Genomic DNA, 22,151 nt, shown 5'->3' with positions numbered 1-22,151 from the left:
TGGCGGAAGTAATATATAAAATAATCTTTGTACAGAGAAAAAAAATAAGTTTCACTGTATTATCGTGGAAGGAAGTGGTCAGAATTTGGCATATTGGGATAAAATATTGAGGAAAATAATAAAAATTTTATCTTCAGCACATTTATCGTCGACGAGGTAGATGTTTACATTGAAGTCACTGGGCGTTTTGCGAGCCACTCTTTGATTTTGGGTAGATTTCTCACTTTTTGGATGTGGGCCTTCAGTGCCGGGTACTTGTCCAGCAATTTAGAGGAGAACCCGTTAGTTTCCTCACCGAAATACGAGGCTATCGACAGGTCAGCCCAGGTGATCTGTGGGAGGAGAGTAAAATTCGGTTAATAATTTGACCAAGATGGTGTGGGTTCCTTATACAGTGATCAAGGAATAAATTAACAGTAAATGTATATTGTGTATTATGTAAGATTTAAATAACAGAATTTACATAAGATTTGTAATACAAGAATAATGAGTTTATTTACACACAAAATTAAGGATCTTCGCCTCGGTAGTCTTATGAGTTTTTTTTTCGATATAAATGGAGGAAAAAACTGTGAACTGTGTACTGTGAACTTCTTATACGATGTTCTCGTTCTCTCTCTCTCTCTCTCTCTCTCTCTCTCTCTCTAGACTGGCACTCATAAACGAGATCTTTTACTGTGTTGTTGTCAGAGAAAAAACTTCAAAAAGAGAGAGAGAGAGAGCACACACATCGTACAAGGAGTCCACACAGCCCACACTATACAGACACTTGGTTAACACTGAGTCACTCACCTTGCCTGACGTGTACCATTCCTTCTCCCCCAGGTGCTTGTTAAGGCGTTCCATGACAGGCTCTGCGTGGTTAGGGATGAACTCCTCCCGTACGGCCTTCTTCCCGTCCTCCTCACTCTTACCGCTGGTCCTGCAAGATTTTTTTTTTTTTGAGGGGGGGGGTAGGGTCGAAATTATTGCAGGCTAAATAGGTTCCCATATCTAATAGTCTCAACTTAACCTACAAGGTGTTATAGCTTATGTATTAGTACTGGGGTAAGTTCTGTTAGTACTAAAGGTCCATTTGACTAGTTACAATGTGTGTATTTAAACAGTAACACGATATTGTTTTGCCAGTTATAATCTGTTGGTCAGAAAGTGACATATTTGCCATAATTGGTCAGTTAGTTTCACTGAGTGTATGAGAGAACGTGTATATGTAATTGTGAATTTGTTGAAGTATTTGAGTTAAACTTGAACAACTATGATGGTACACACGTTGTAGAAAGACACACTATACTTACTTGGCCTTATGCCCCTCGGTTATCAGATCTGAGACCGTGTCGACAAGGGCATCACAGTAAGCTGCTCGGAGAGCGTCTTCAGGCACTAGTCCGGCCTTCTTGGCTACGTAGCGGGCAATAGCTAAGGACTGTGGTAGTTGTTTACCGTCTATCTCCAACATCGGCACTTTTCCCGTCATGATGGCTGGAATAAAACACAAGGGGAGCTGTGTTAACGTGTACTGTGTGGGTCTTTGTTTACTTTTATAATACGAGCATATTAAGTGAGATTATTGACAAAATTTTAATTTTGTCCTGATATCGAGGGGCATCGTGTGTTTAGGTTATCAGTTCTCTACACGTCTATTCCCCTGTGGAAGCTGCCCGGCAACAACTGATGGACTTCGGCTGAAGATCCTTTATCAGTGTAAGAAATGAACGTATTGACCTTGATCTGTACATATCACTCGTTTAAGGAGTGTGTGGCATGGCGTCATAGGAAGCAGCTGTAATACTATAATAGGTTGACTTTTTTGGGGGGTAATGGATTAACGAAACATTTTACAAAAGTACTTACTCTTCTTCCTCTCAGGCCAATTCTCCAGCTCGACGCGCTCGTCAGTGTAAGCGGTGCCACCATAGGCGAGGATCCATCTGGTCAACTCGGCCCGACCCTTGGCGTTGAAGTAAACCAGTTTGTACTCAGGCATTGTGGTGGTTGTGGCGACCCTGCGAGAGAAACGCGGAGGTCAAGGAAAATGATTGAAAGAAGCGAATATAAATATGAAAATAATCCTAATGGAAATAAATAACTTGAAAAACTCCTTAGAATAATATATAAACATCTCACGGGTGTTTGGGGAAGGAAAAAATGCCAAATAGAAAATTACGCTACAGAAGTCACATCATAGCCAGAGTATGAGGCCATAACTCGAAAACATGGATCTCATGTCAAAAGAATCCTGGAGACGTGTGTGAAATCTCGACAAAGAGCAGAAGAAGAATATAACAGACGAAGAAAGAATACCCCAGGTCTTTAATCTGATCTTTCTCTAATACCCGTGTTGATTTATGACTCGGGATTTTAAACGTGACTAAACATATTCAGATGGACTGCGGAGCTAAAGTAGTAGTTGTGCGTTAGGCCGATAGCTTGAGGAAGACACCGTCATTGAATCATGTTATTCCTCTGATAAAATTCCATGACAGATAAAATATATATCAAATTTATGAAAGAAATGAGGTTAATATTTGTTCAAGAAGTAGGAATGCAATTTTTTGTGGAGTTATCTCTCATAATAGATACATACGTTAATATAACATTCATCCCTTACTTACTTGCGTTTTACGTTAACGGGGGAAGATTCACGTTGATGCGGGTCCCTCAGTTACTAGTTAGTTATGTTGGGATAATGAAAGTCTTTTTTTTCAGTGTCATTAGTGTTTGCTGTTATAATTATTTTCTGTGTTAACTTATGTTAGTTATAGTCAGCTTGAGTCAATGTCGGGGGGAGGGACGAGAAAAATCTGGCGTAAGACCCCCTAGTAAAGGTGTTGTTCCCTATCGAACTTAGTAGGACGATTTACAAACTGACATATTTTTGCAATACACTCAAATACACCTATGACACGCACACACACATACACAATAACGAGGCAGGTGTACATACCAACACTACAGGATACAGACACTCGCCAACACTCCACTTCAGAACATTACAGCATCAATTACTATTAATAAATACGAATTAAAGAGAAAATCAAACATCAATGAAAACAAATATTGAAAGATGTAAAACTGAGGAAACAAATATCTACTGTGGGAATATCGTATCGTAGTGCGGTTGACGTATACTTACGGTGGTGGTGTGGTGCTGGTGAGAGGCGGGGTCAGTGTGTGAGCGTCAGCGGATACTGCCGTCTACTGGGTGTGTGGGCACTGCTACAGCGTAAATTGTATCAAGGTCGCCCTGCCCACCAACACCACCCCCCACCCCTCCTCCCCTCTCCCTATCCACCTCCAAATACACGGGGTGAAAGAGGAGAAAGCGGAAGAAGAAAAATCACTACTAGATAAAAATTAAAAGAGATAAATAAACATGGGGCAAAGTACATCACATCCATCTTTCAACAGCTGACGCGGAACTATAGTCTCCAACATGCAAGAAATGTTTGGTGTTATTTGTTTAATTTAAGAGGAGAAAAATCCATAGCAAAATATACAAATGGAGTAGTGAGTACACAGGTCTGAAGCCATCGTCCAGGGTATGACAGAAGCTACTACATAAAGTATAGGAACAAGATAGTCAACACCTCTCATGTTAAACAATGTTCTCACTGTGACTTGTTGTTTCTTTAGTACCGTAAATGCCATCCATTCCCAATTTGAAAAGTGGAACCTCCTCCCGACTTAATCTGACAAGGTACAAAATCATTACATTCACTACCACGGCACCACCTCTCGTCCTCAGCTCATTCATGTACTCAGCGATTACAGGTCAAATGGGTCTTAGTTCTGATACGTCCCAATTCCAATAGGCCTCATCGTAACTTGACCATTAGGAATGAGTCACCTTAGGGTTCGATTTCATTAGCACTAAACCCCAGTCATAATGGTTGTTTGGTTAAATTAGGCCCCATTGACCAGTCACCCCTCTAGTCCACCTGGTAAGGGTATTAATTATAATGATAAAAATATAAAGAATTAAAGATAATAAATCCATAATTGTAGAAGCTCCTGAGGCAACACGTGTACCCGGGCACACCAGGAGAAGCTGAACTCAACACTAAGCATGACTGGGTAGAACACACAGGAATCATCCAGAATCAACACAACAACCATGAGTCAACACAACAAGCATGAATCAACACAACAAGCTTAAACTAATGCGTGACTTAAGTACCCTGCATATCGACTTGAACCGTTTCAATCTGTCGTTTTAAAGTGTGGTGTGGCGTAAATGTTTCTAACAGTAGAGTTACCGAGAGACACCTGTGAGATCTTCGGTCCTTTGTTTCGTGGTGCCAGAACTGCCAGTCACCCGCCACGTGGTCTGCAGCTTCGCCAGTTTGTACACACTCACAGACAGCACACAGATGATGTAAAGATTTAAAGGTTCCAGTGTTTCTTATATAAAAAACTAGTTAATACGTGGTCTACATCAACCTGTCTCTTTGATTTACACGTGTCGTAAGATTAACGCCTCTCAATGTACCTGAACGACATAATTTATAGATCATCTTTCAAAGTTACTGTCATGGCCTCAATAACTCATGTTTACAATGCCATAAATCTGTCATTCGTTCTTCCATACACATTCTATATTCCCGATGTTCAGACTCCTCCCATTTATTCTGTCCAGCAAACTCTTCGTCAATCTAATTTTGCCCACTAAACTCCTCGTCTGTCTAATTTTGTCCAGTAAGCTCGCCTCGCCCATCTAATTCTGTCCAGCAAACTCATCGTCCATCTAATTCTGTCCATCCACTTAACTCATCATTCAACTAGTTTCATCGAGAAAAAAATAATCTCGGCACGAACACCCTCGCTTGATTCTTTCGAGGAGCCTATCAGGTGATACTGATGATTAATACAGGTATTCTTTTGAGCTGCTGCTGCTGGGCTAACGCTGGGATAACAGGTAGTAGGCAGCTACCAAACAGGGAGGTACTACCGCCTGGGAAGATATTGGAAGCATATTGTGTTGTCTAATGGTAGACCCTGCTGCCATATGGCATCACGAAATTTGTGACCAAGTCCAAGGTTGCTGATCTGACTTTCTGCCTCATTTACATACAATTGCAGGGTCTCAATTGTTTCTCTTTCTTTGACAACACAACCTTACTGTACAGTACACATCATTTCTCACTATTGATTTTTTTTTCATTTTTGTGTATCTCTATGGTTTTTTAGCCCGGGTGGTCTAATCCCTGTAAAAAATTATATATATATATATATATATAAATAAAATAAAAAAAACTGTTACTACGTCTCATGTTATCACTCGAGTACATCACAAGTGCAGTCACAGATATTGGCCCTGAGTCACCAAGTATAAACCAGCAATTTCCTTTAATATGAGATGAATCATCACCTATATCATAATGGACGGTAGATGAGGATGATGACACTGTGTTGAAGACTGTGTTTATAAGGTATTGTGGTAGTGTGACAGCCAAGGGAGCTAGGTTGTGACATGTTAGCGGGTTCCAAGCAGAATAACTTGTCATGGTTACTGGAGTGGTGAGCGCTGTCAATCTCTCTTCAAAACCCTCCCCGTCGGTCACGTAGTCCACTGGATGTGTTATGTCGGTACAAAATACATGATTTATGAAGGTTTACTAATATGTATTAAGAATATATGAATCGGATCACCCCAGGTTATTTCATCAGATGATTAACCACTGTAACACTACCTGGGTAACTTAGGTTAGGTTAAGTAATGACGCCTACGCACGCCTACGCCCACGATAACCAGCTGTTACGAGGGAAACCTGAAAATTTGCCAGTTTATGTGGGGTCACCATTCATTATCCTCCCAAGCGTGACCAGAGACCTATACCAGGTGCCATGAAGGTAACTCCACTCATAGAACTGACTTGACTACACGCCCATATTGTGAACTAGCCAATCGGTGGAGAAAAGTGCCTAAAGTATCTCTGTAAAGACTAATTCTGATTGGACACTCAAAATATACTCTCTACAGCAAAAAGATAATGTAAGATATATGTATACAGTCAGTTTAGCGTTGGGTGTGGTATGGTGTGGCGACAACAGCACTGGGCGCGGTCAAGTTGGTGGATGTTTCTCTGTAGTCGTACGGGTGCAAGTATAGTGGATTCCCTCCCCCACGGTATATCTACTTAGAAATAGGGATAAGACATACAACTTCATAATCACGTCTTTTGTTGAATAAATTTAAATAGTCAAATAGTCACTTCACATTTCTCCTTGACTAATGTAATGGTTCCCAAGTAACAGGTGGATAAGTACAAGTAAAATGATATTAAGATAAAGAAACAAGTGAACCTCCTTTAATTAAACTAAAGTACTTATACACGAGTAAAGTAAAAACACACTTATGTTATACCAGAATAGGGTTAGGTGTAAATTAATCTGTTCATTATCTCTCAGCTTCTCTAATAACAGTGACCTATGACCTTGTGACTCGTTGATGGGTGAGTGATAATGCTTACCAAGTCTCGTTATGATACCTTCAAAAGAATAAGACTAATTGTGGCAACAAGTTTCGGATTAACACACACACACACACACACGCACACACACACACACACACACACACACACAGAAACGCCCCGCATACTCCCTCCATTGTCTGATCTCTGAGACCTTTTCACACACACACACACACACACACATAAATTCTTCTCGTGGCTCGCTGCACACAACAACATTATCTGTGGACGCTATGTTTAATCTTATTGTTTTTTTTAATAATTAATATAATCAAAACGAATAAAATACTTGGCCTATATATTCACCACATTTTAGATATACATTAAAATAAAATAATCATTGGTTAAAGATGTGAGTATATACGTGAATCCCCACATGATCAATGAAAATACTTGACCTGTGAATACATAACAATATATAAATCCATTGTGCTCTTTCATGTTAAGAGGTCATAGGTCATACATCAAAGTCATCACTCTACATGTAAGTATATAAGAATGTATTTATTTTCAACAAAATCTAAATACAAGTTTATATTTGATTGAACATGTACAGTACAGGATATACAGTATAGTAGATGGTTCAGGTATTCCGTTCAGCATGATTATAATCAACGCCTGTTATACCTTGACAATCAGTTGCGGATTCCAAACTGGGACTTTGTGTAACCATATTAAACGTCTTTAAAAGGAATCAATGATGTTTAAGAATATCATAATAATAAATATGGAAAGAATATATGTGTGGATAAAAAGGAATTAATTTGGTAATTAACATGTCCAGGGGGGAAGACGGTGAGGTAAGGTTATCTTAAGCAAAAGGTCTTTAGTTTACAATTACCAGATAATTTAGTTTGCCTTTGTCATCTATTAATGCTGTGTGTGTGTGTGTGTGTGTGTGTGTAAAAGAGAGAAAAATAGATTAAGTGAAATGAGTACTCTTAAGAGGGAGAGAAAGAGTAGCTTTACAAATTGCCGACGAATCCCCCACCTAACCCCACCTCCGCCCGAGTAAGCACCAACCTATCTGGTCCCGCCTGGGTGCTGTTGAATAGACCTCCTGCTTAAATCCGCTTCTAGGAAGAAAAAATGCAGCTTACAGCCTGCCACAACGAGGGTGTAGGGGGGAGGGGAGGGGCCGGCTTGTAGCTACAGTATGTGTGTTTTAACTACGTTGTCAACTCTATGAACGCAGTTCCTGTTTCACTGATGACTGCTTTACGGAATCGTCGTCACCTCAACTACCCCGACTAGACTACTCAGTCAGTACGGCTGGCCGAGGTGAACTACCACCAACCAAACGAAACGAAGCCTCGAAACCAATCCATTAGCACCTAGACGTCCGGCGGAGCGAGAGCTCATGACTCAAACAGTACAGTATATACCAGGTGCCACCATTGAATTGAATTGAATTGAAACAGTTTATTTAGCCAGAAAAACACAGATACAGAATGGATAATAATAACAATATTAACATGGCTGAGCCAGTTGAGAACCTCAGCCCTCCTTGAGGCACCTGATATATACTATACATTTATCTCAAGGAAGTATTATGTAACATTTAGTATCATCTGGAATAGTACAATAGCATGGTAGTAATAAGTACATCTCATAGTGGTACCACGGTTATCACTTCAATATTTATTTATTTTATTATTTATTATTTTTTATTTTATTATTTTTTATTTTTTATTATTATTTTTTTTATTTTTTTATTTATACATACAGTATACACATACATATACATATATATATATATATATATATATATATATATATATATATATATATATATATATATATATATATATATATATATATATATATACATACACAAACACCTATACATATAAATTAGAGTGGAATTTAAAAACATAAGTATAATGGGGGAGCAGTACAACCTGGGTTGTACAGTAATAAGGTTGAACAAGAGGACAGAGCTTTCAGGATTATGTCTAGTTGGCAATTATGTTTATTGCAATGGTAATTACTTATTTATTTACATGATAATTTCCGATAAAGCGGGTCGTGGAGTGGTGGTCCAGCAGGCGTTGTGTGTGGGGACATCTTAGGAGGTAGTGGATAAGGGTGCTGCTGTCGGGTCTTCTGCATAATGCACAAGAGCGTTGCTCAGGGGATGCGGGGATACCAATCTCCCAAGCAAAGTCATACCCAATGATGATACGGGCAGCAATCACGTCCCCTTTCCCCCTAGACGCCCTGTTATCATGTACAGGCGTTCTGCACCTTGGTCTGTTCTCATTATTCACCAAATGGTAATTAGCCATGTTTATAACAATATTTGTATATAAATCAAATATTTTAATAGCAAAGAAGTTACGAAAGAAATGTTAAATATAAATTATTACATTAAGTATAATGATGTAATAATATTTAGGCTGTTAGTGGCTCAATGTTGTGGCCTTGGGATACATTACACCAGCCTTCACCCTCACTACCTGTTATATTATTGTGGTCTCACCAGGTAAGTCTTCAACGGCCAAGTTCATATTTATTGTCGTCAATATAATGATTGTGTTTGCATTGTTATATGATTCATTCAGAGTGATTGAGACGTTGATACTGATGGAAACTTGGTATTATGTTCCTTACTGTCCATTATCTCCCTGATAATTAAAAACAGTTTTTTCCCACATTTTAGACAATTCTCAAACACTTAATCGATGACGTTTCCCTAGCAAACGACTTATGCCCGTTTAGGAGGTTGGATTAATATTTAGGTTATTTGCAAGGGAAATGTCATAGAAGAAGGTGTTTTAGAATTATCCAAACAATCAAAAAGACATGTTTTTAATTATCAAAGCGGTTATGAACCGAAATTAAAACCTTACCTAATTTATTTTCGGTATTATTTTCTTGTAGCACCGTTCATTCCTACCACTAATCTATTATCATATTCGAATAAGACGTCTAATTATAAGATAATTTTCATCTATTACGTTACCGGCGGAATTGTATAATAACGGAGATAGCTTTTCCAAATACATTTATATTTTCTTCCATTACTTCCTGCCATTGTCTGCCTCTCACCTAACACTGCGTGTCTCTCGCGTCTCCTTCATAAATCATGACGCGCATGCGTACCCGTACACGTCACGCGGCCAATCAAAAGCGTTTTTGCTAATTCAGAGTATATTTGGCCCAATCAAAATCGAGTTTTATTTTGGGTCTCATATTTTGAAATTCAAGTTCAGTTCCGACCATGGAAGTCTGCGATGGATGTCACTTAAAGTATATGGAGCCGATTGCGAGTTTTTCGAAAGAAAAAAAAACGTAGAAACTATAGCATTTTTTCGATCGCATGGTGTTCTTCCAACCTCAGTAAGGTGTACTAAGAGCAAGACGGAATGTAAATATCGCAAAGACCAACATATGTGGCGTTGGGTAAGAATCCCAGAATGCAACTACGAACAAGAACCAGGCCAATAAGGTAAGAAATAGGTGATTCCATCATATGGTGAGAGTCAGTTAAGTTAGGTCAGGTTAGGTTAGGCTTGGTTATTGTTTTTCTAGTGTTTTATTGTGTATTTGTTAGTCGCTTAGGCACTTTTTTTCTCGGAAAACGTCAAACGAAAAAAAATCACTAAAAAAACCCGGCTAATTTCCGCCAAAACGGAAGGTCATATTCGGTCTCAGCACACACAAACACACTAGAAAAATTTATTTTTAACTTGCTACAAGTGAACGGTGCTGCAAGAAAAATTTACCTTATTTTCTTTTGCAACACTATCCCTCATAAACATAGTTACATTACAGACTGTCCCATACATCATGAAGGTGCAATACTGTACGTTAATGTTCGTCTTTTACACATTCCTCTTCTAGTGTTTCTGACCATCCTAAATATGTTATTATTTTAATTATGAATCGATATTTTAGAGTAATGTTTTTTGTGCAAATGCTTAGTTTTTGATATGTTAACCCTCAAACGTTGGGTAATGTCTGCAGTTGTTGGTGTGTATTGACATCTGCTCTGTTTGTGGTAATAAACGTTAGGTAATGTCTGCAGTTGTTGGTGTGTATTGACATCTGCTCTGTTTGTGGTAATAAACGTTAGGTAATGTCTGCAGTTGTTGGTGTGTATTGACATCTGCTCTGTTTGTGGTAATATTAGAACAGCACTACCACCAGAAAGAGGTGTTCAAATTTGTTATTTTTTTCTACGGATGTTCTTATCATTATAGTAAGTATTTTAAAATAGGTGACATTTACTAGAATCGAATTTAGAACCTCACCTAACCAACCAAAGAATCCTACTAACTAACTAGCCTGACCGCTCCTTCGGATACTCGCCATATTAAACAGAAAGTATGCTTATTTTGATATCTGGTACCAATGAAAGCAACTTTGCTGAAGTGTCATGGTGTAATTTTACTTTTTTGTGGACGTGAGAATAAGGCGTCCTGATCCATGCTCAATGTCGTCATCCGCTCTTCGTTTGTTTCAGTGCAACAACCGAGCCTCGACTTTGATGGTTTGGAATTTTCTCTAATCCGGAACCAGTCTGGTCCCAAGCTTTCCAGATTAGCGAGGTCCAACCTGTATTATTAAAGGTGTCATTCCTGTAGTGAAAGGGTTCAAATTAATGTTTGACCTAACATCAGTTATGATCCAGGAGTCAGCAACACAAAGCCAGGAATATGGGATTTCACAAAGACCCATCAGGGGCCAGTCATTAGCAACCATAGAATAGGAATTTAGAATGCTCAAATCTTTTGTAAACTACTGTACATACAGTAGACTACAGTATTTTGTAAAGTAGATTTTTGGCTGACAGATACTTGACTGTACCTTGTGATGCTTACATGCGAATGGTCGCACACTATTCCTCAAAAGGCAAAAACTTTGAGCCATCAGTGCATGATGTTCTTGCTTTTATATTTCCAAGTTGACAACCATCAAGCACACTGGAAGTTCAGTGTAATGTTTATAAATTTAGTATTTGTGATGTTACTAGACATCACATCATAATGAGTTATATAACCATGTAATCTCCCTATACCTGGAACTGGTAACAGTTTCTTGCCAATAGGCCTGCCTAATACAGATATATAACTCAAATTTTATTTTATTTTGGACCCTCTTTAACAAAATATGATTTTGAATTCTGTGCCATCTTTCATGAATTGACTATTGTATGGGCATCCTTAGACTACTGTACTGTAATATATGAAAAGCACTAATCTTCCAGTAGACCAATAAAACTGTACACACTCTTCTGATCATTTTTGTTCCTCATATATACAATATATAGTTTCAACACGGCTGTCACTTTAAAGTTTTGTTTTTATCTTCCTTCAGGATGACATACATTGATCTTAAGGATGAGATCTGCAATACATGGCTAAGGTTGACTCCTGAGCAGATGGCACAAATGCGCATAGCTCTGTTAGAAGTTTCTAGCTCAGTTGGGGAATTTCCAAGGATGAGAGAGATCAGCAGGTGTGCTGACGTATCTTCTGCTCTAGTTCTTCTTGAAAGATGGAGGCTTCTGACACCACAAAAGTAAGTTGTGTTACTGTACAGTTATCAGTGTTTAGTGTACTGTAAGTGCATAGATATAAAAAAAATAGTTTGGGTAGTATACAGTACTGTATTGGAAGTAAAGGATAATGTTTGGGTTGGACTAGGATGTGTTAACCACAAACACCACAATGTTCAGGTTAAGTAAAGGATGTCAGGAGTCTTGACTTTAAAAAGTGCTGAGATCTTATTTTAATCCTTATAGATGGATCATACCTAAGCAAGATGACTTTATCAAGAATGGAGCTTAGAAGTTTATACCTGAAGGCATCATCTTATCTTGGGGTCATGGTAATTCTCACCATTCACTTTGTCGAATTAGAGTGTGTTGGTAGTGCATGAAAGGGCCATGTTGATCAAAGCCTGAAGTTTGATTAATTTCTTAAGTAATTCTCAAGTTTTTCTTTTTGTTCAAGTTCTTAATTGGCATATCTGGGATGCATGAAGTAAACAGGAATTCTGAGAATGTACACAGTATACTGTATTATACGTACTTTGGAACTTGTCTGTTAGTATAGTACCATATTACAACAGGTGCTGGGTCATTAATCAGTATTATATATTGTACATTATTTAAAAAGAGATTATGCAAAAAACTGGACCTGGAAACATTAGCCAGAGGGGGTTGCAGGTCATGTAGTAATTACAACTTTCTTTCTGTATCTTCTTAAATGTCACACTGGCTTCAAATTGCATGGTTACTCCAGAATGGCTATGGGGTAATAAAGGAAAGATTTAACCTGAAATTGCATTTGTTAGTTAAGACTGGCCAAGAAGAGTCAATTACTCTTCCCTCCTCTCTTGGGTATGTTGTAAAATAGCTGACATTGAAGATGGGTTGTTCTTGTTGTCCATGTTGTAATCATATTAATGAGAGGCAACTGCACCTTAGTTTTTTGCGTAGGAAAATTATGGTTAAAGGTTGATTCATTGTGCTTAGAAGTCACAGTTGTTAGATGACAACTGTTGGGTAGAAAAATATGGTTGCAGTTTTTCAAAGTGTGACAGATGTGGGACTCACCTTTTCCAAAGGATGGCTAGTTTGCACCTGTGGTACCCCTGGTCCACTTACCTGTGAATTAGTCCTTATCTTTAAAATAAGATAAGTGAAGGCAGTTGAGTGTAATGATGCCACGAATGGGTCATTAGGGTTGCAGGACCCATTTTTATTTATTATGCCCTTCTCCATTGTATGAAAATTTACATTTTTCTGCATGACACAAAGTGAATGATTGATTTATAGTAACTTATAATCTGAATATTTAAAATACTGCAATGTTTCCTGTAATTTGATATATTACAGTGATGTATTGATAAAATTACATTTTACCGACAGAGTAGACATTCTGCAATGGCTAGCAGAACAAGTTGGACCCCATACCGAGATGGTACGAGCACGTATAGAACAGTACAAAAAACTTTTCCTCCCGCCATTGAATGCCCATGAGGATGAAACATATTGTTTCAGGTTCAATCCTAATACAGATCCTGATCCATTGCCCCATCACCCAGTTTATGATAAGAGTAAGTTTAATTTCAGTCACATACAGTATATAGAGAGCATAATTGCATCTTCTTCAACTGATGGTTGTTGAGGTAACACCAAAGTTAAGTTTCTAATCCAAAGATCAAGGTCATAAGGTTAAACTTTATCACCTTATCTGAAGTGTGACACTTGTATAATTACAAGGTTTTGATGAAATTTTATGTGAACACAGTACAGTAATTGTTTGCCAATCACAGGTTTACCAACTGCAGTTTTGAGTGCCCACATTTTATACTTTGTACACCATTTTACCAACTTGAGTATAGTGTCCAGTTTTAAATTTATGAGAGTTTCCACAGCCATTGCAGGAGACTATCCCAGCATGGTACAAATAAATGCTCACCGGATAAAGTCTATCAGGTGGCTCTTATAGTTTGCTTAATCATGTATAAGTTCCTCAAACAACAATTTTTTGTCTTCTACCAAGCCTGGGTTCTTAACCCTCTATCACCTCTTTAACATGTATCTACTCCATTTTCTTGGCTGGTGACCAGGGGTTGTGGTGTAACTTGGGAGGGGGGGTGGGGTTACATCTAGTTCTGGTTTTATTCAACAACTGCCAGCAGGTAATCTCGGCTAACCCACACAGGCATGGGAAATGGCCATAAAATAATAATAATGATTACCATTATACTGTACAGGTATACTCCAATTTACAAGAGTTCCATTCCTGAAAAACCTTTCATAAATAGATTTATATAAATTGAAGCATGTTTTCACTTTGACTTTCGTTATAAAACCTGGGATACGTTCCTAAAAAAAAACTCAGCGTGTCTTAAAATACCATAAAATGCTAAAAAAAAAATTATAATAAAAAAAATTGTGTACAGTACACAATGATTATATGCCAAGAACAAACCAAAGAAGTGAAATACACTTACAATACAATACTATAGTAAAAATTTTATACTGTATCTGTACTTATGAGAAACCTGATGAGATTGCAAACAATGAACAGTATGAAGCACCAAATCAACATCTATAATGATTATATTACCATAGTAGTATATACTGTAATATGTAATTAAAAGATTACATAAAATTTTATAAATATGAAGCAAAATGTAAAATTCTGTGCACAGAGGTACAATATTGTACCTGTACAGTACATTCAAAACAAAGAAAATGGTTCCTTTTAAGTAAGTCATCTTTGAAAGTGAAAACTTTAGATGAAACACAACCTCACTAGAGCAATTATTTTTGATAAAGCAATGGGGAAATCAGTTTGGAACTCATATAATTAAGTTTCTAGAAGTTGCAACACATCACCTGGGTACTTTTGTGAGAGGTACAGGATACAGGTATATGAATTAGGGAAACTACCTACAGTACATACAGTAAGTGGAGAGCAACCCACTGAGCCATTTAGCCATTTTACAAAATAAGGATCAAAGTGGTACAGCAAGACAATGAATGTTAGGGAGTCCATAGAAGTTAATAAGACGAGATTCTACTTTATCTATTAATTACAGTAACCAGTTTATATATATATCTTCTCTCATTTTGTTCATACTCTTTACATTTTTCCCCTATTTTAGCTCATGATAAATATGTTTTCCAGGTTTCTTTATATTGTTCATCATATTTTGCCAGTACAGCAGTGCTTTACTTTTCTCTTATCTCGGTACCTTGTCCTTGAAATCCAAAAACAATTTTATCACTATACACCCATATTTCCTTGCAGTGTGTGAGTATTTAAGTGAAAACTTGAGAGGGCGCTGGGCAGATCTTGGTCGTTCTCTTGGCTTGACTAATCTTGTCAGTGAACTCTTTCGTGAACAGTCCATACGACAAAAGGATAAAATTTATCAGGTAAGAACCAAATATAGAAATGCATGTATTAAATTATATCAGACTACTGTACTGTACTGTGCAAGTACTGTACTGTACTGTACTGTACTGATACTGAAAGCCTTTGTTGGTCCATGATTGTGTGTAATTTGAAATTGCTATTAAGGATGAAATGAATAGGGATTATATAGATGGCCACTTCTTTTCACCAAACGGGCTGTTTCTTTTTCTTTTCTTTTTAAGAAAAGCAGTAAATGTAATGATAGGTGGCATGAGGCAGGTAATCATAATTAGGTATTAGTAAGTGATGAACATACTAGCTGTGCAATTGTGACCATAACACTGTATGTACAGGTACAGTGATCCCATGAATGATTGCAGTCCCAACATTAACAGTTTGAACAATCCCAGAAAAATATTGTAGTCCATTATTTCTATTAATCTCGACTTCCTACTGCTGGCCTTTGTTAGTTGTAACCTGTATAAGGAGCAGGAGGTGGTTGAAACTACCAGTAAATTTATTCAGCCCCTGCCTTGCCCTGACCCATTGGGGCATATTGCATTCAGTTCCATCCAGGCTAACTTTTTTTTAACAAGGGGGGAGGGGGTTATCCTCTAGTGTTTGTAGTACAGTAACAAGGTCTCCCACTTCATGTGCTTGAAGTCAAAGGTGGCTTTGAGCTCCATCCTTAAGAAATTGTACTGGAATTGATTGCGAGTTTGTGAGAAGTAGCGAGCAAGATAGCAAGATGTTGCTGTTTAGCTTAGTGAGCATAGTTGTGCTATGAGTAGATTGCCTGTAAGACCAAAACAGTAATGCTATTATAGTGCATTATATATTATGCTTTGTTCCTTTATAGAAATAAATTTTTGTATGATTACAATTTTTAGACCATACCAGTGTTCTCTTAATAGATTAAGAAATTGCACAAAGATACTTAATCCTGCTAACTAATGTAGTCATCATTATTACTGTTTTATGGTCATATTCCTTTCTTCCTTGGGTTATCTAAACTGCATTCATCATTTTATTGTTCAGGAGCAATGCTGTTCCTATCTTTTCATTATGAAATATCTGACAGATTTTCATTTTTATAAACTAGCTTATTTGATAAATGATTCTTTTGCCACAAAATGAAAGAATGAATTATGAAATCCCATATCATGGCCAAGGAGAGAAAATAAGTGACCATGAATTTTTTTCACCTCCTTTGCTGGGTATCCTTATCTACAGGAAAATGTGAGATTTTATTCTCAAATTAATGACTGAAGAATTCCAGTAATGAACCCCAATTCAGGGTTTATCCCAGGGTACTGTACTTATTGATTCACTGACTTTTTGAAGCAGCACCAGAGCCAGGATCAGAGCCCGGTTCACCAACCATGGTTTGACTGAGTAAACAGCAGTTTAAAACGTTTGAATTGGTTTAACCCACGAAGTGCGGTGCATCTGTTTAAGAGATGCAAATCATGCTTCAAGGATGAGCGTTGATATTGACGACTCTTTATTTCAAACGGCCCGCCTGCATATGTCATACGACATTGCCTAAGCCAACCAATAAATGAGCAGATGGGGCAAAAGGATACTAGTTTTAGCTATATTTTTAGGGGTACAATTCGAATCATGCATCGTGGGTGCATGTGAGAGGGTGTGAATATAATGCTATGTGTGCAGTCTGACATGCTCTCATTCAGCACATCATTATCGCATAATTTTTATCAAAATTTTCAGATTTTTTTAGCTATTTCTTAACTAAATTATGCTATTATTTAGCATAAAAACAATGGATTATTTTGTAAGTACTGTACATTGCTATTCAAAAACTATTAATATATTTTTAATATAAAATTTCCAATAAATCCAATGGTACCAAATACAGGTTGTACCTCTCTAGTCTGGCAACCTCGGGACCTGACCGGTGCCGGACCATGGAAATTCACCCTTTTCCTGGACAGATAGTGACTTGCGCTTATGTTAGCACCACTTTCACTGCTTCGTGGTCTCTTTGAAGACATATTGAAGGGTTAAATGTCGTACAGTAGCTTCTCAAATTTCGCGAGTTTATAATTCAACGTTTTTTATTTGGACACAAAAAAAACACTACATAATTTAAAATTTCGACGGCGGAAACTCGAATTTCGACGGGTTTGAACGGCCCGCCAACGTTCAGACGACGTGCATAATCGTGTAAACAGCGTCATTTCTCATATGTACAAAAGATTCATTATTGTTTATTACTGAATGTCTTTTTTATTGAATTAATGTTTATGTGTGCAAAATGAGCAATACAATTCATTAATAATACGTAGAATATTAAAACACACGAAGAAATGAGACAGCACTGTTTTCGTTGATTACAAAACCAGTGACTGACTGGTTCTATATATAAAACAAGAAAATAAGACCTTGGTTGTAGCTGTAGTAAAATTAATGTAAAAAATTAATATGGTTGTTTTAAGTAATGTTATTTAATGTTAATAAATAGAGCAATAAAAGTAGCAAACCATTAATGCTAAAGAAGAAAAGTGAGACTGCGCGTAAGTGAGCACATGTGAAAAACATATCGTCATTTCTCTACATAAGAATATGAAAGCAACACTTATTTACTGTTCATATATATTGAAGGGTTAAATGTTGTACTCTATATAGACAAACTGAGAGAGAAAGCCGAACTGCCTGATGTAAACTAACCTTAATTTCCTGTGGCTTTGTTGGTTTTTTTTTTACAGGGATTAGCCCACCCGGACACAGGTCACTGACCCACATTGGAGCCTGAGGGGCGAAAATGTAATACTCCTGTAATAATAATTCAAATAATTAAAAAAAAAAAAAATAGCTGCCTATCTACCTATTGGGCAAACTAACATCGTTCCGGACCACGGGAGTTTCCGGACCACAGAATGCCGGACTAGAGAGGTACAACCTGTACTTGTGGAATAAGTGAGATAAATATTTTTGGGGTGAATAGGTGTGAATACTCCTATACGTGCATTCGGCTAACACACTTCGTAAAACCACCGCACTTCTTGTGTTACGTGCTGAGATTGCATACCTCAAAAACAATGGTAGTCCCCTATTAATGACATTTTAAGGAGGTGATCATCGGTCCTCTTGTCTCCTGTCATACGTCATGAAATGGGATTTCATAAATATGTCTTTTGCTTTATAACCATAATTATCTACCTGGTGTAATAACACTTGGCCATCTTTACAATATTACAGATTTTAGAAGAGTATAGAAGGAAAGAGTTAAGTGACCCAATCACAGGAGTGTTGCGGGCCCTGGAGAGATGTAGTCTCAACCGCCAGCGTAACCACATAATCAAGGAAATTGTGACCAAGTGACCGGTATGATTTTTTCAAATCACAACTCAGTAGAGTACTGTACTTACTTACATTTCTTGTAAAAGTCAGTATTACAGTATTTTTAGTGTAGTACTAGTGGTAGAAGTTGTAGTAACACTAATACTGTAATAGGAATGAAGAGCTATACAGGTGTATCTTGAAAACTATTAAATTCATTTTCTGAAATATTCAAGAATGAGGGCCATTGGTACACAAATTACTGTATTTACACAAAGAAATATTTTGTCAGTTTTGAATTTATTATTATGGGGGAGATATTGTAGCCAGAAGAAGAAAAATATTTTCAAGTTGGGCACCTCAGAAACTGTTCAATTGATTATTCTGAAATTTTTGGGATGCTGGCCTTTATGCTCAAAACATACAGATAAAGGTATTACAGGAAACCCTCAACATTCACAAGGGCTGCCAGTAGAATGCTTTGGAAATGGAATCCACAGGAATGGAAGTTAATGATTTATGGGAATAGTGTACCACCTAGTCAGGTTCAGTACATTATACCTGCAGCCAGTTTCAATGGAGAAAATTGATATTCATTTGTCAACATTTTGTAATACAGTGATCCCTCGGTTAACGAGCGTCTCGGTTAACAAGTTACCTTCCATAAGATTCTTAACTTCGGTTAATGAGCAATCCCTCGATTAACGAAATTTTTACGAGCCGACCTCAACATGTTTTCGCTTGCATTTGGCGGTCCACCAGCTGTAGTATTAGTCCGCCAATACAGTAATCGGTTTTAGGGCTTAAATTCCTCACTATTTTAGTAAATATCAAGAAGTTTATACGAATCAATAATTTTAAAAGTTAAATATTATTTTTTTTAGTCATTTTAACATTTATTGAACATAATTGAAGGTAAGGAAACTATTTTCATGAGCGCCATCCAGCCTAGCAACACACCAAACAGGCGCCAGTCTCTCTGTATTTTCAGTGGAGGTAACATCTTGCTTGAGACTCTCTTCAACTAAATGCTTTTTCTCTGTGTTTGCAAGCAAATTATTGGTCATTTTGAAATTTATTTTACATATTGACAATATATAATGCAGTGCAGTGTTGATTTAAAGAAAATAATCTTGAATTACACCAAGAGAACTAAAATTTTATGGGTGAAATAGCAGCATGGGGTGACTTCTCTTCCACCCCAATGCCTTCTCTTCTCCCTTCTCCTCCACCCCCATCATCATCATCATCCAGGAGCATTCTACATACACACCTTAAAGTAAGTGTACTTTTCTACCTTTTTTGTTGAATTTAGGCAATTTTCGGTGAGCTGGAACCAATTACCCAAAAACCCATTGAAACAATGGTTTCGGTTAACGAGTTTTTCGGTTAATGAGCAACCTGCTGGAACAAATTGTGCTCATTAACCGAGGGACCACTGTAATTGCTCAGTAATTTTGGATGCTTCATTGATGACCTTTGACCTTAACCTTTTTCCCGGTGTTGCCAAAGAAGTACGATGCTTATTCAGGGCCAATTCAATCGGAGTAAAAGACTGTATATGTAAAGACCATATAAATATTGTTGATCCTACTACTGTATACAATATAGAACAGAGGTGCTCAACCCACTCACTGTCTGTGCGTCCCTCAGGAAGGTTTAATGCTGCCCTCGGCAACTGGTAGAATATAATTAATATTACTGCATTTTTTATAGAATTTTAATATAAACTAATACGACTGTATTATGATACAGTGGTAAATATTGCACTAAAAGTGTGGAATGTATGTCTCTTCAGTGAATAAAGCCTTTGTTACATTTCCTATGAATCTTAAGTATTTGAAGTTTTCTGTTCCATAAGTAAAGCCTTTGTTTTATTTCTTAGGAATCTACATGATTTTTTCACGATTACAAAGTTATGATTATTTTGGTAATAAACCCAGTAATTTCTGTAAGGCACTCTCTAATTATGATTAATTTCTAAGTTTATAATACATAGGTTAAACTTAATAATCAATGTTATTAAAGTGTACAGTATATCATTTGCTACATCACACAGCTGCCCATCTAATGTGGCCCACTCATGTAAAAAGGTTGAGCACCACTGGCTCTGTAGAGCATAATATGCATGCACAAAAAGATTATTGCTACTGCTCATTTCACCTGGTTATCACTCTCCTGACTGCTGTAGCCAGTTAGCTTGCCTGAAGTATATTCAATGAAAATTTTCTAATAGATATACAGTAAAGGGTAATAACATGTTTTCCAAGATTTATTTTAAATAAAATATTTTAAAAATATTACAAATAAAAATAAAGGTGTAAATTATTTACTGTTGTCAAATCATATACAGGGGTATCTAGTTGTCTTAAACTGAGGTACTGTTTACTTGTACAGTAATATTTTATAGTTTTTATGTACATTATTTTATACAAATCAATTACATACTACTGTATACAGTACTGTACTGTATTGTAATTGGACAATAATGTAAAGTCCTGTACATATTTGTTAATGAAGGAAGAATACAAATCCCTATTTTTACTTTCAGAGGTTATTCATAATATTGTGTACAGTACAATATTTCACTTTAATTCTAAGGGTACACTACCTTACCCAATCACAATATTTAGGAAAATTGTTTTACCTGGTCTGTATACAGAACGATTTCAATTCCAAGGTACTGTACAGTACTTCATAAAAATAGGATGTTATTATGTCATCTGAACCCAAGTTCAGATGACATAATGTCGTAAATATTAATCAATGGATTTCACAATGTAAATTCTTTTGAAAAAAAAAATGTATATGGTGCTGAGGAATAAAACAAAGTTACATATTGCCAAGATTTAATTTTTAATCAAATACAAATGTTAGTCACACTTAAAAATCTTGTTTTATCATATACAGTAATAGTAAATCTTAATTTGTGTTTTCTAATTACTTATCAGTTTAAATTTTAAACTAAAAATGAACTGTATAGGGTAATAAGATTCTCACTTTTCCAGTCCTGGGAAGTTTTTAGGACAGCTCAGTTTGCTGTATAGTGTACAGTATGGTACATACTTTTGCAGGTAATCTTACAAAAAATTAATTAATCCCATTATAATGATTGTATTGTAAGGACTTCTGCAAAGCCTTGTACAATTTAATATCAGATCCAGTGGGATATGCACCCAATTCTCTTAAGAGGCTTCACTATTAACATACTGTATTTTCTGTTCATGGGTTATTATACAAATACAGTATGCAAATACAGCTTGCCCTTCAAATTTGCGTGGGTTAGGTTCTCAAAATGACCGCGAATAACATTTGCCGACGGGGGGGAGGGTAAATTTTTACTTGTGTACAAAGAAATGTACTGTATATTCACTTAATGTGTTTACCCTTAGGACAATTATTTCTTTTACCTGTATTGTATACATGTGTGTGTGTGTAGACACACACACACACTAAACACATACAAATAAATAATAATGGGAAAATCCTCTCACAA

The 22,151-nt window shown here is 36.9% G+C and overlaps 2 protein-coding genes across 2 annotated transcripts in view; one reads left to right on the top strand and one right to left on the bottom strand.

Moving 5' to 3' along the window:
• LOC121864702 overlaps positions 1 to 3,256 on the bottom strand; it is a 34,624-nt gene extending 31,368 nt beyond the window's left edge. The window contains exons 1-5 of the mRNA XM_042363861.1: positions 3,134 to 3,256; positions 1,852 to 2,003; positions 1,296 to 1,479; positions 793 to 922; positions 168 to 332 (exon numbers count right to left, since the gene is read on the bottom strand). Of these exons, the coding sequence (XP_042219795.1) occupies positions 168 to 332; positions 793 to 922; positions 1,296 to 1,479; positions 1,852 to 1,984 (612 nt within the window). The 5' untranslated portion in view covers positions 1,985 to 2,003; positions 3,134 to 3,256. The remainder of the gene's footprint in view (positions 1 to 167; positions 333 to 792; positions 923 to 1,295; positions 1,480 to 1,851; positions 2,004 to 3,133) is intronic.
• Positions 3,257 to 8,860: 5,604 nt separating this feature from the next.
• Positions 8,861 to 19,390, top strand: LOC121864670. The gene is made up of 5 exons (XM_042363820.1): positions 8,861 to 8,955; positions 11,793 to 11,996; positions 13,351 to 13,538; positions 15,245 to 15,372; positions 18,575 to 19,390. Exons 2-5 carry the CDS (start codon positions 11,794 to 11,796, stop codon positions 18,695 to 18,697), a joined length of 642 nt encoding a protein of 213 aa, XP_042219754.1. The 5' UTR covers positions 8,861 to 8,955; position 11,793; the 3' UTR covers positions 18,698 to 19,390.
• The last annotated feature ends 2,761 nt before the right edge of the window (positions 19,391 to 22,151 follow it).

Source organism: Homarus americanus, unplaced genomic scaffold (assembly GCF_018991925.1).
Source record: "Homarus americanus isolate GMGI-L3 unplaced genomic scaffold, GMGI_Hamer_2.0 scaffold57965, whole genome shotgun sequence".
Classification (NCBI taxonomy): domain Eukaryota; kingdom Metazoa; phylum Arthropoda; class Malacostraca; order Decapoda; family Nephropidae; genus Homarus; species Homarus americanus.
The sequence above is the reverse complement of the archived record's forward strand: the minus strand, read 5'-3'. Positions and strand labels throughout refer to the sequence as shown.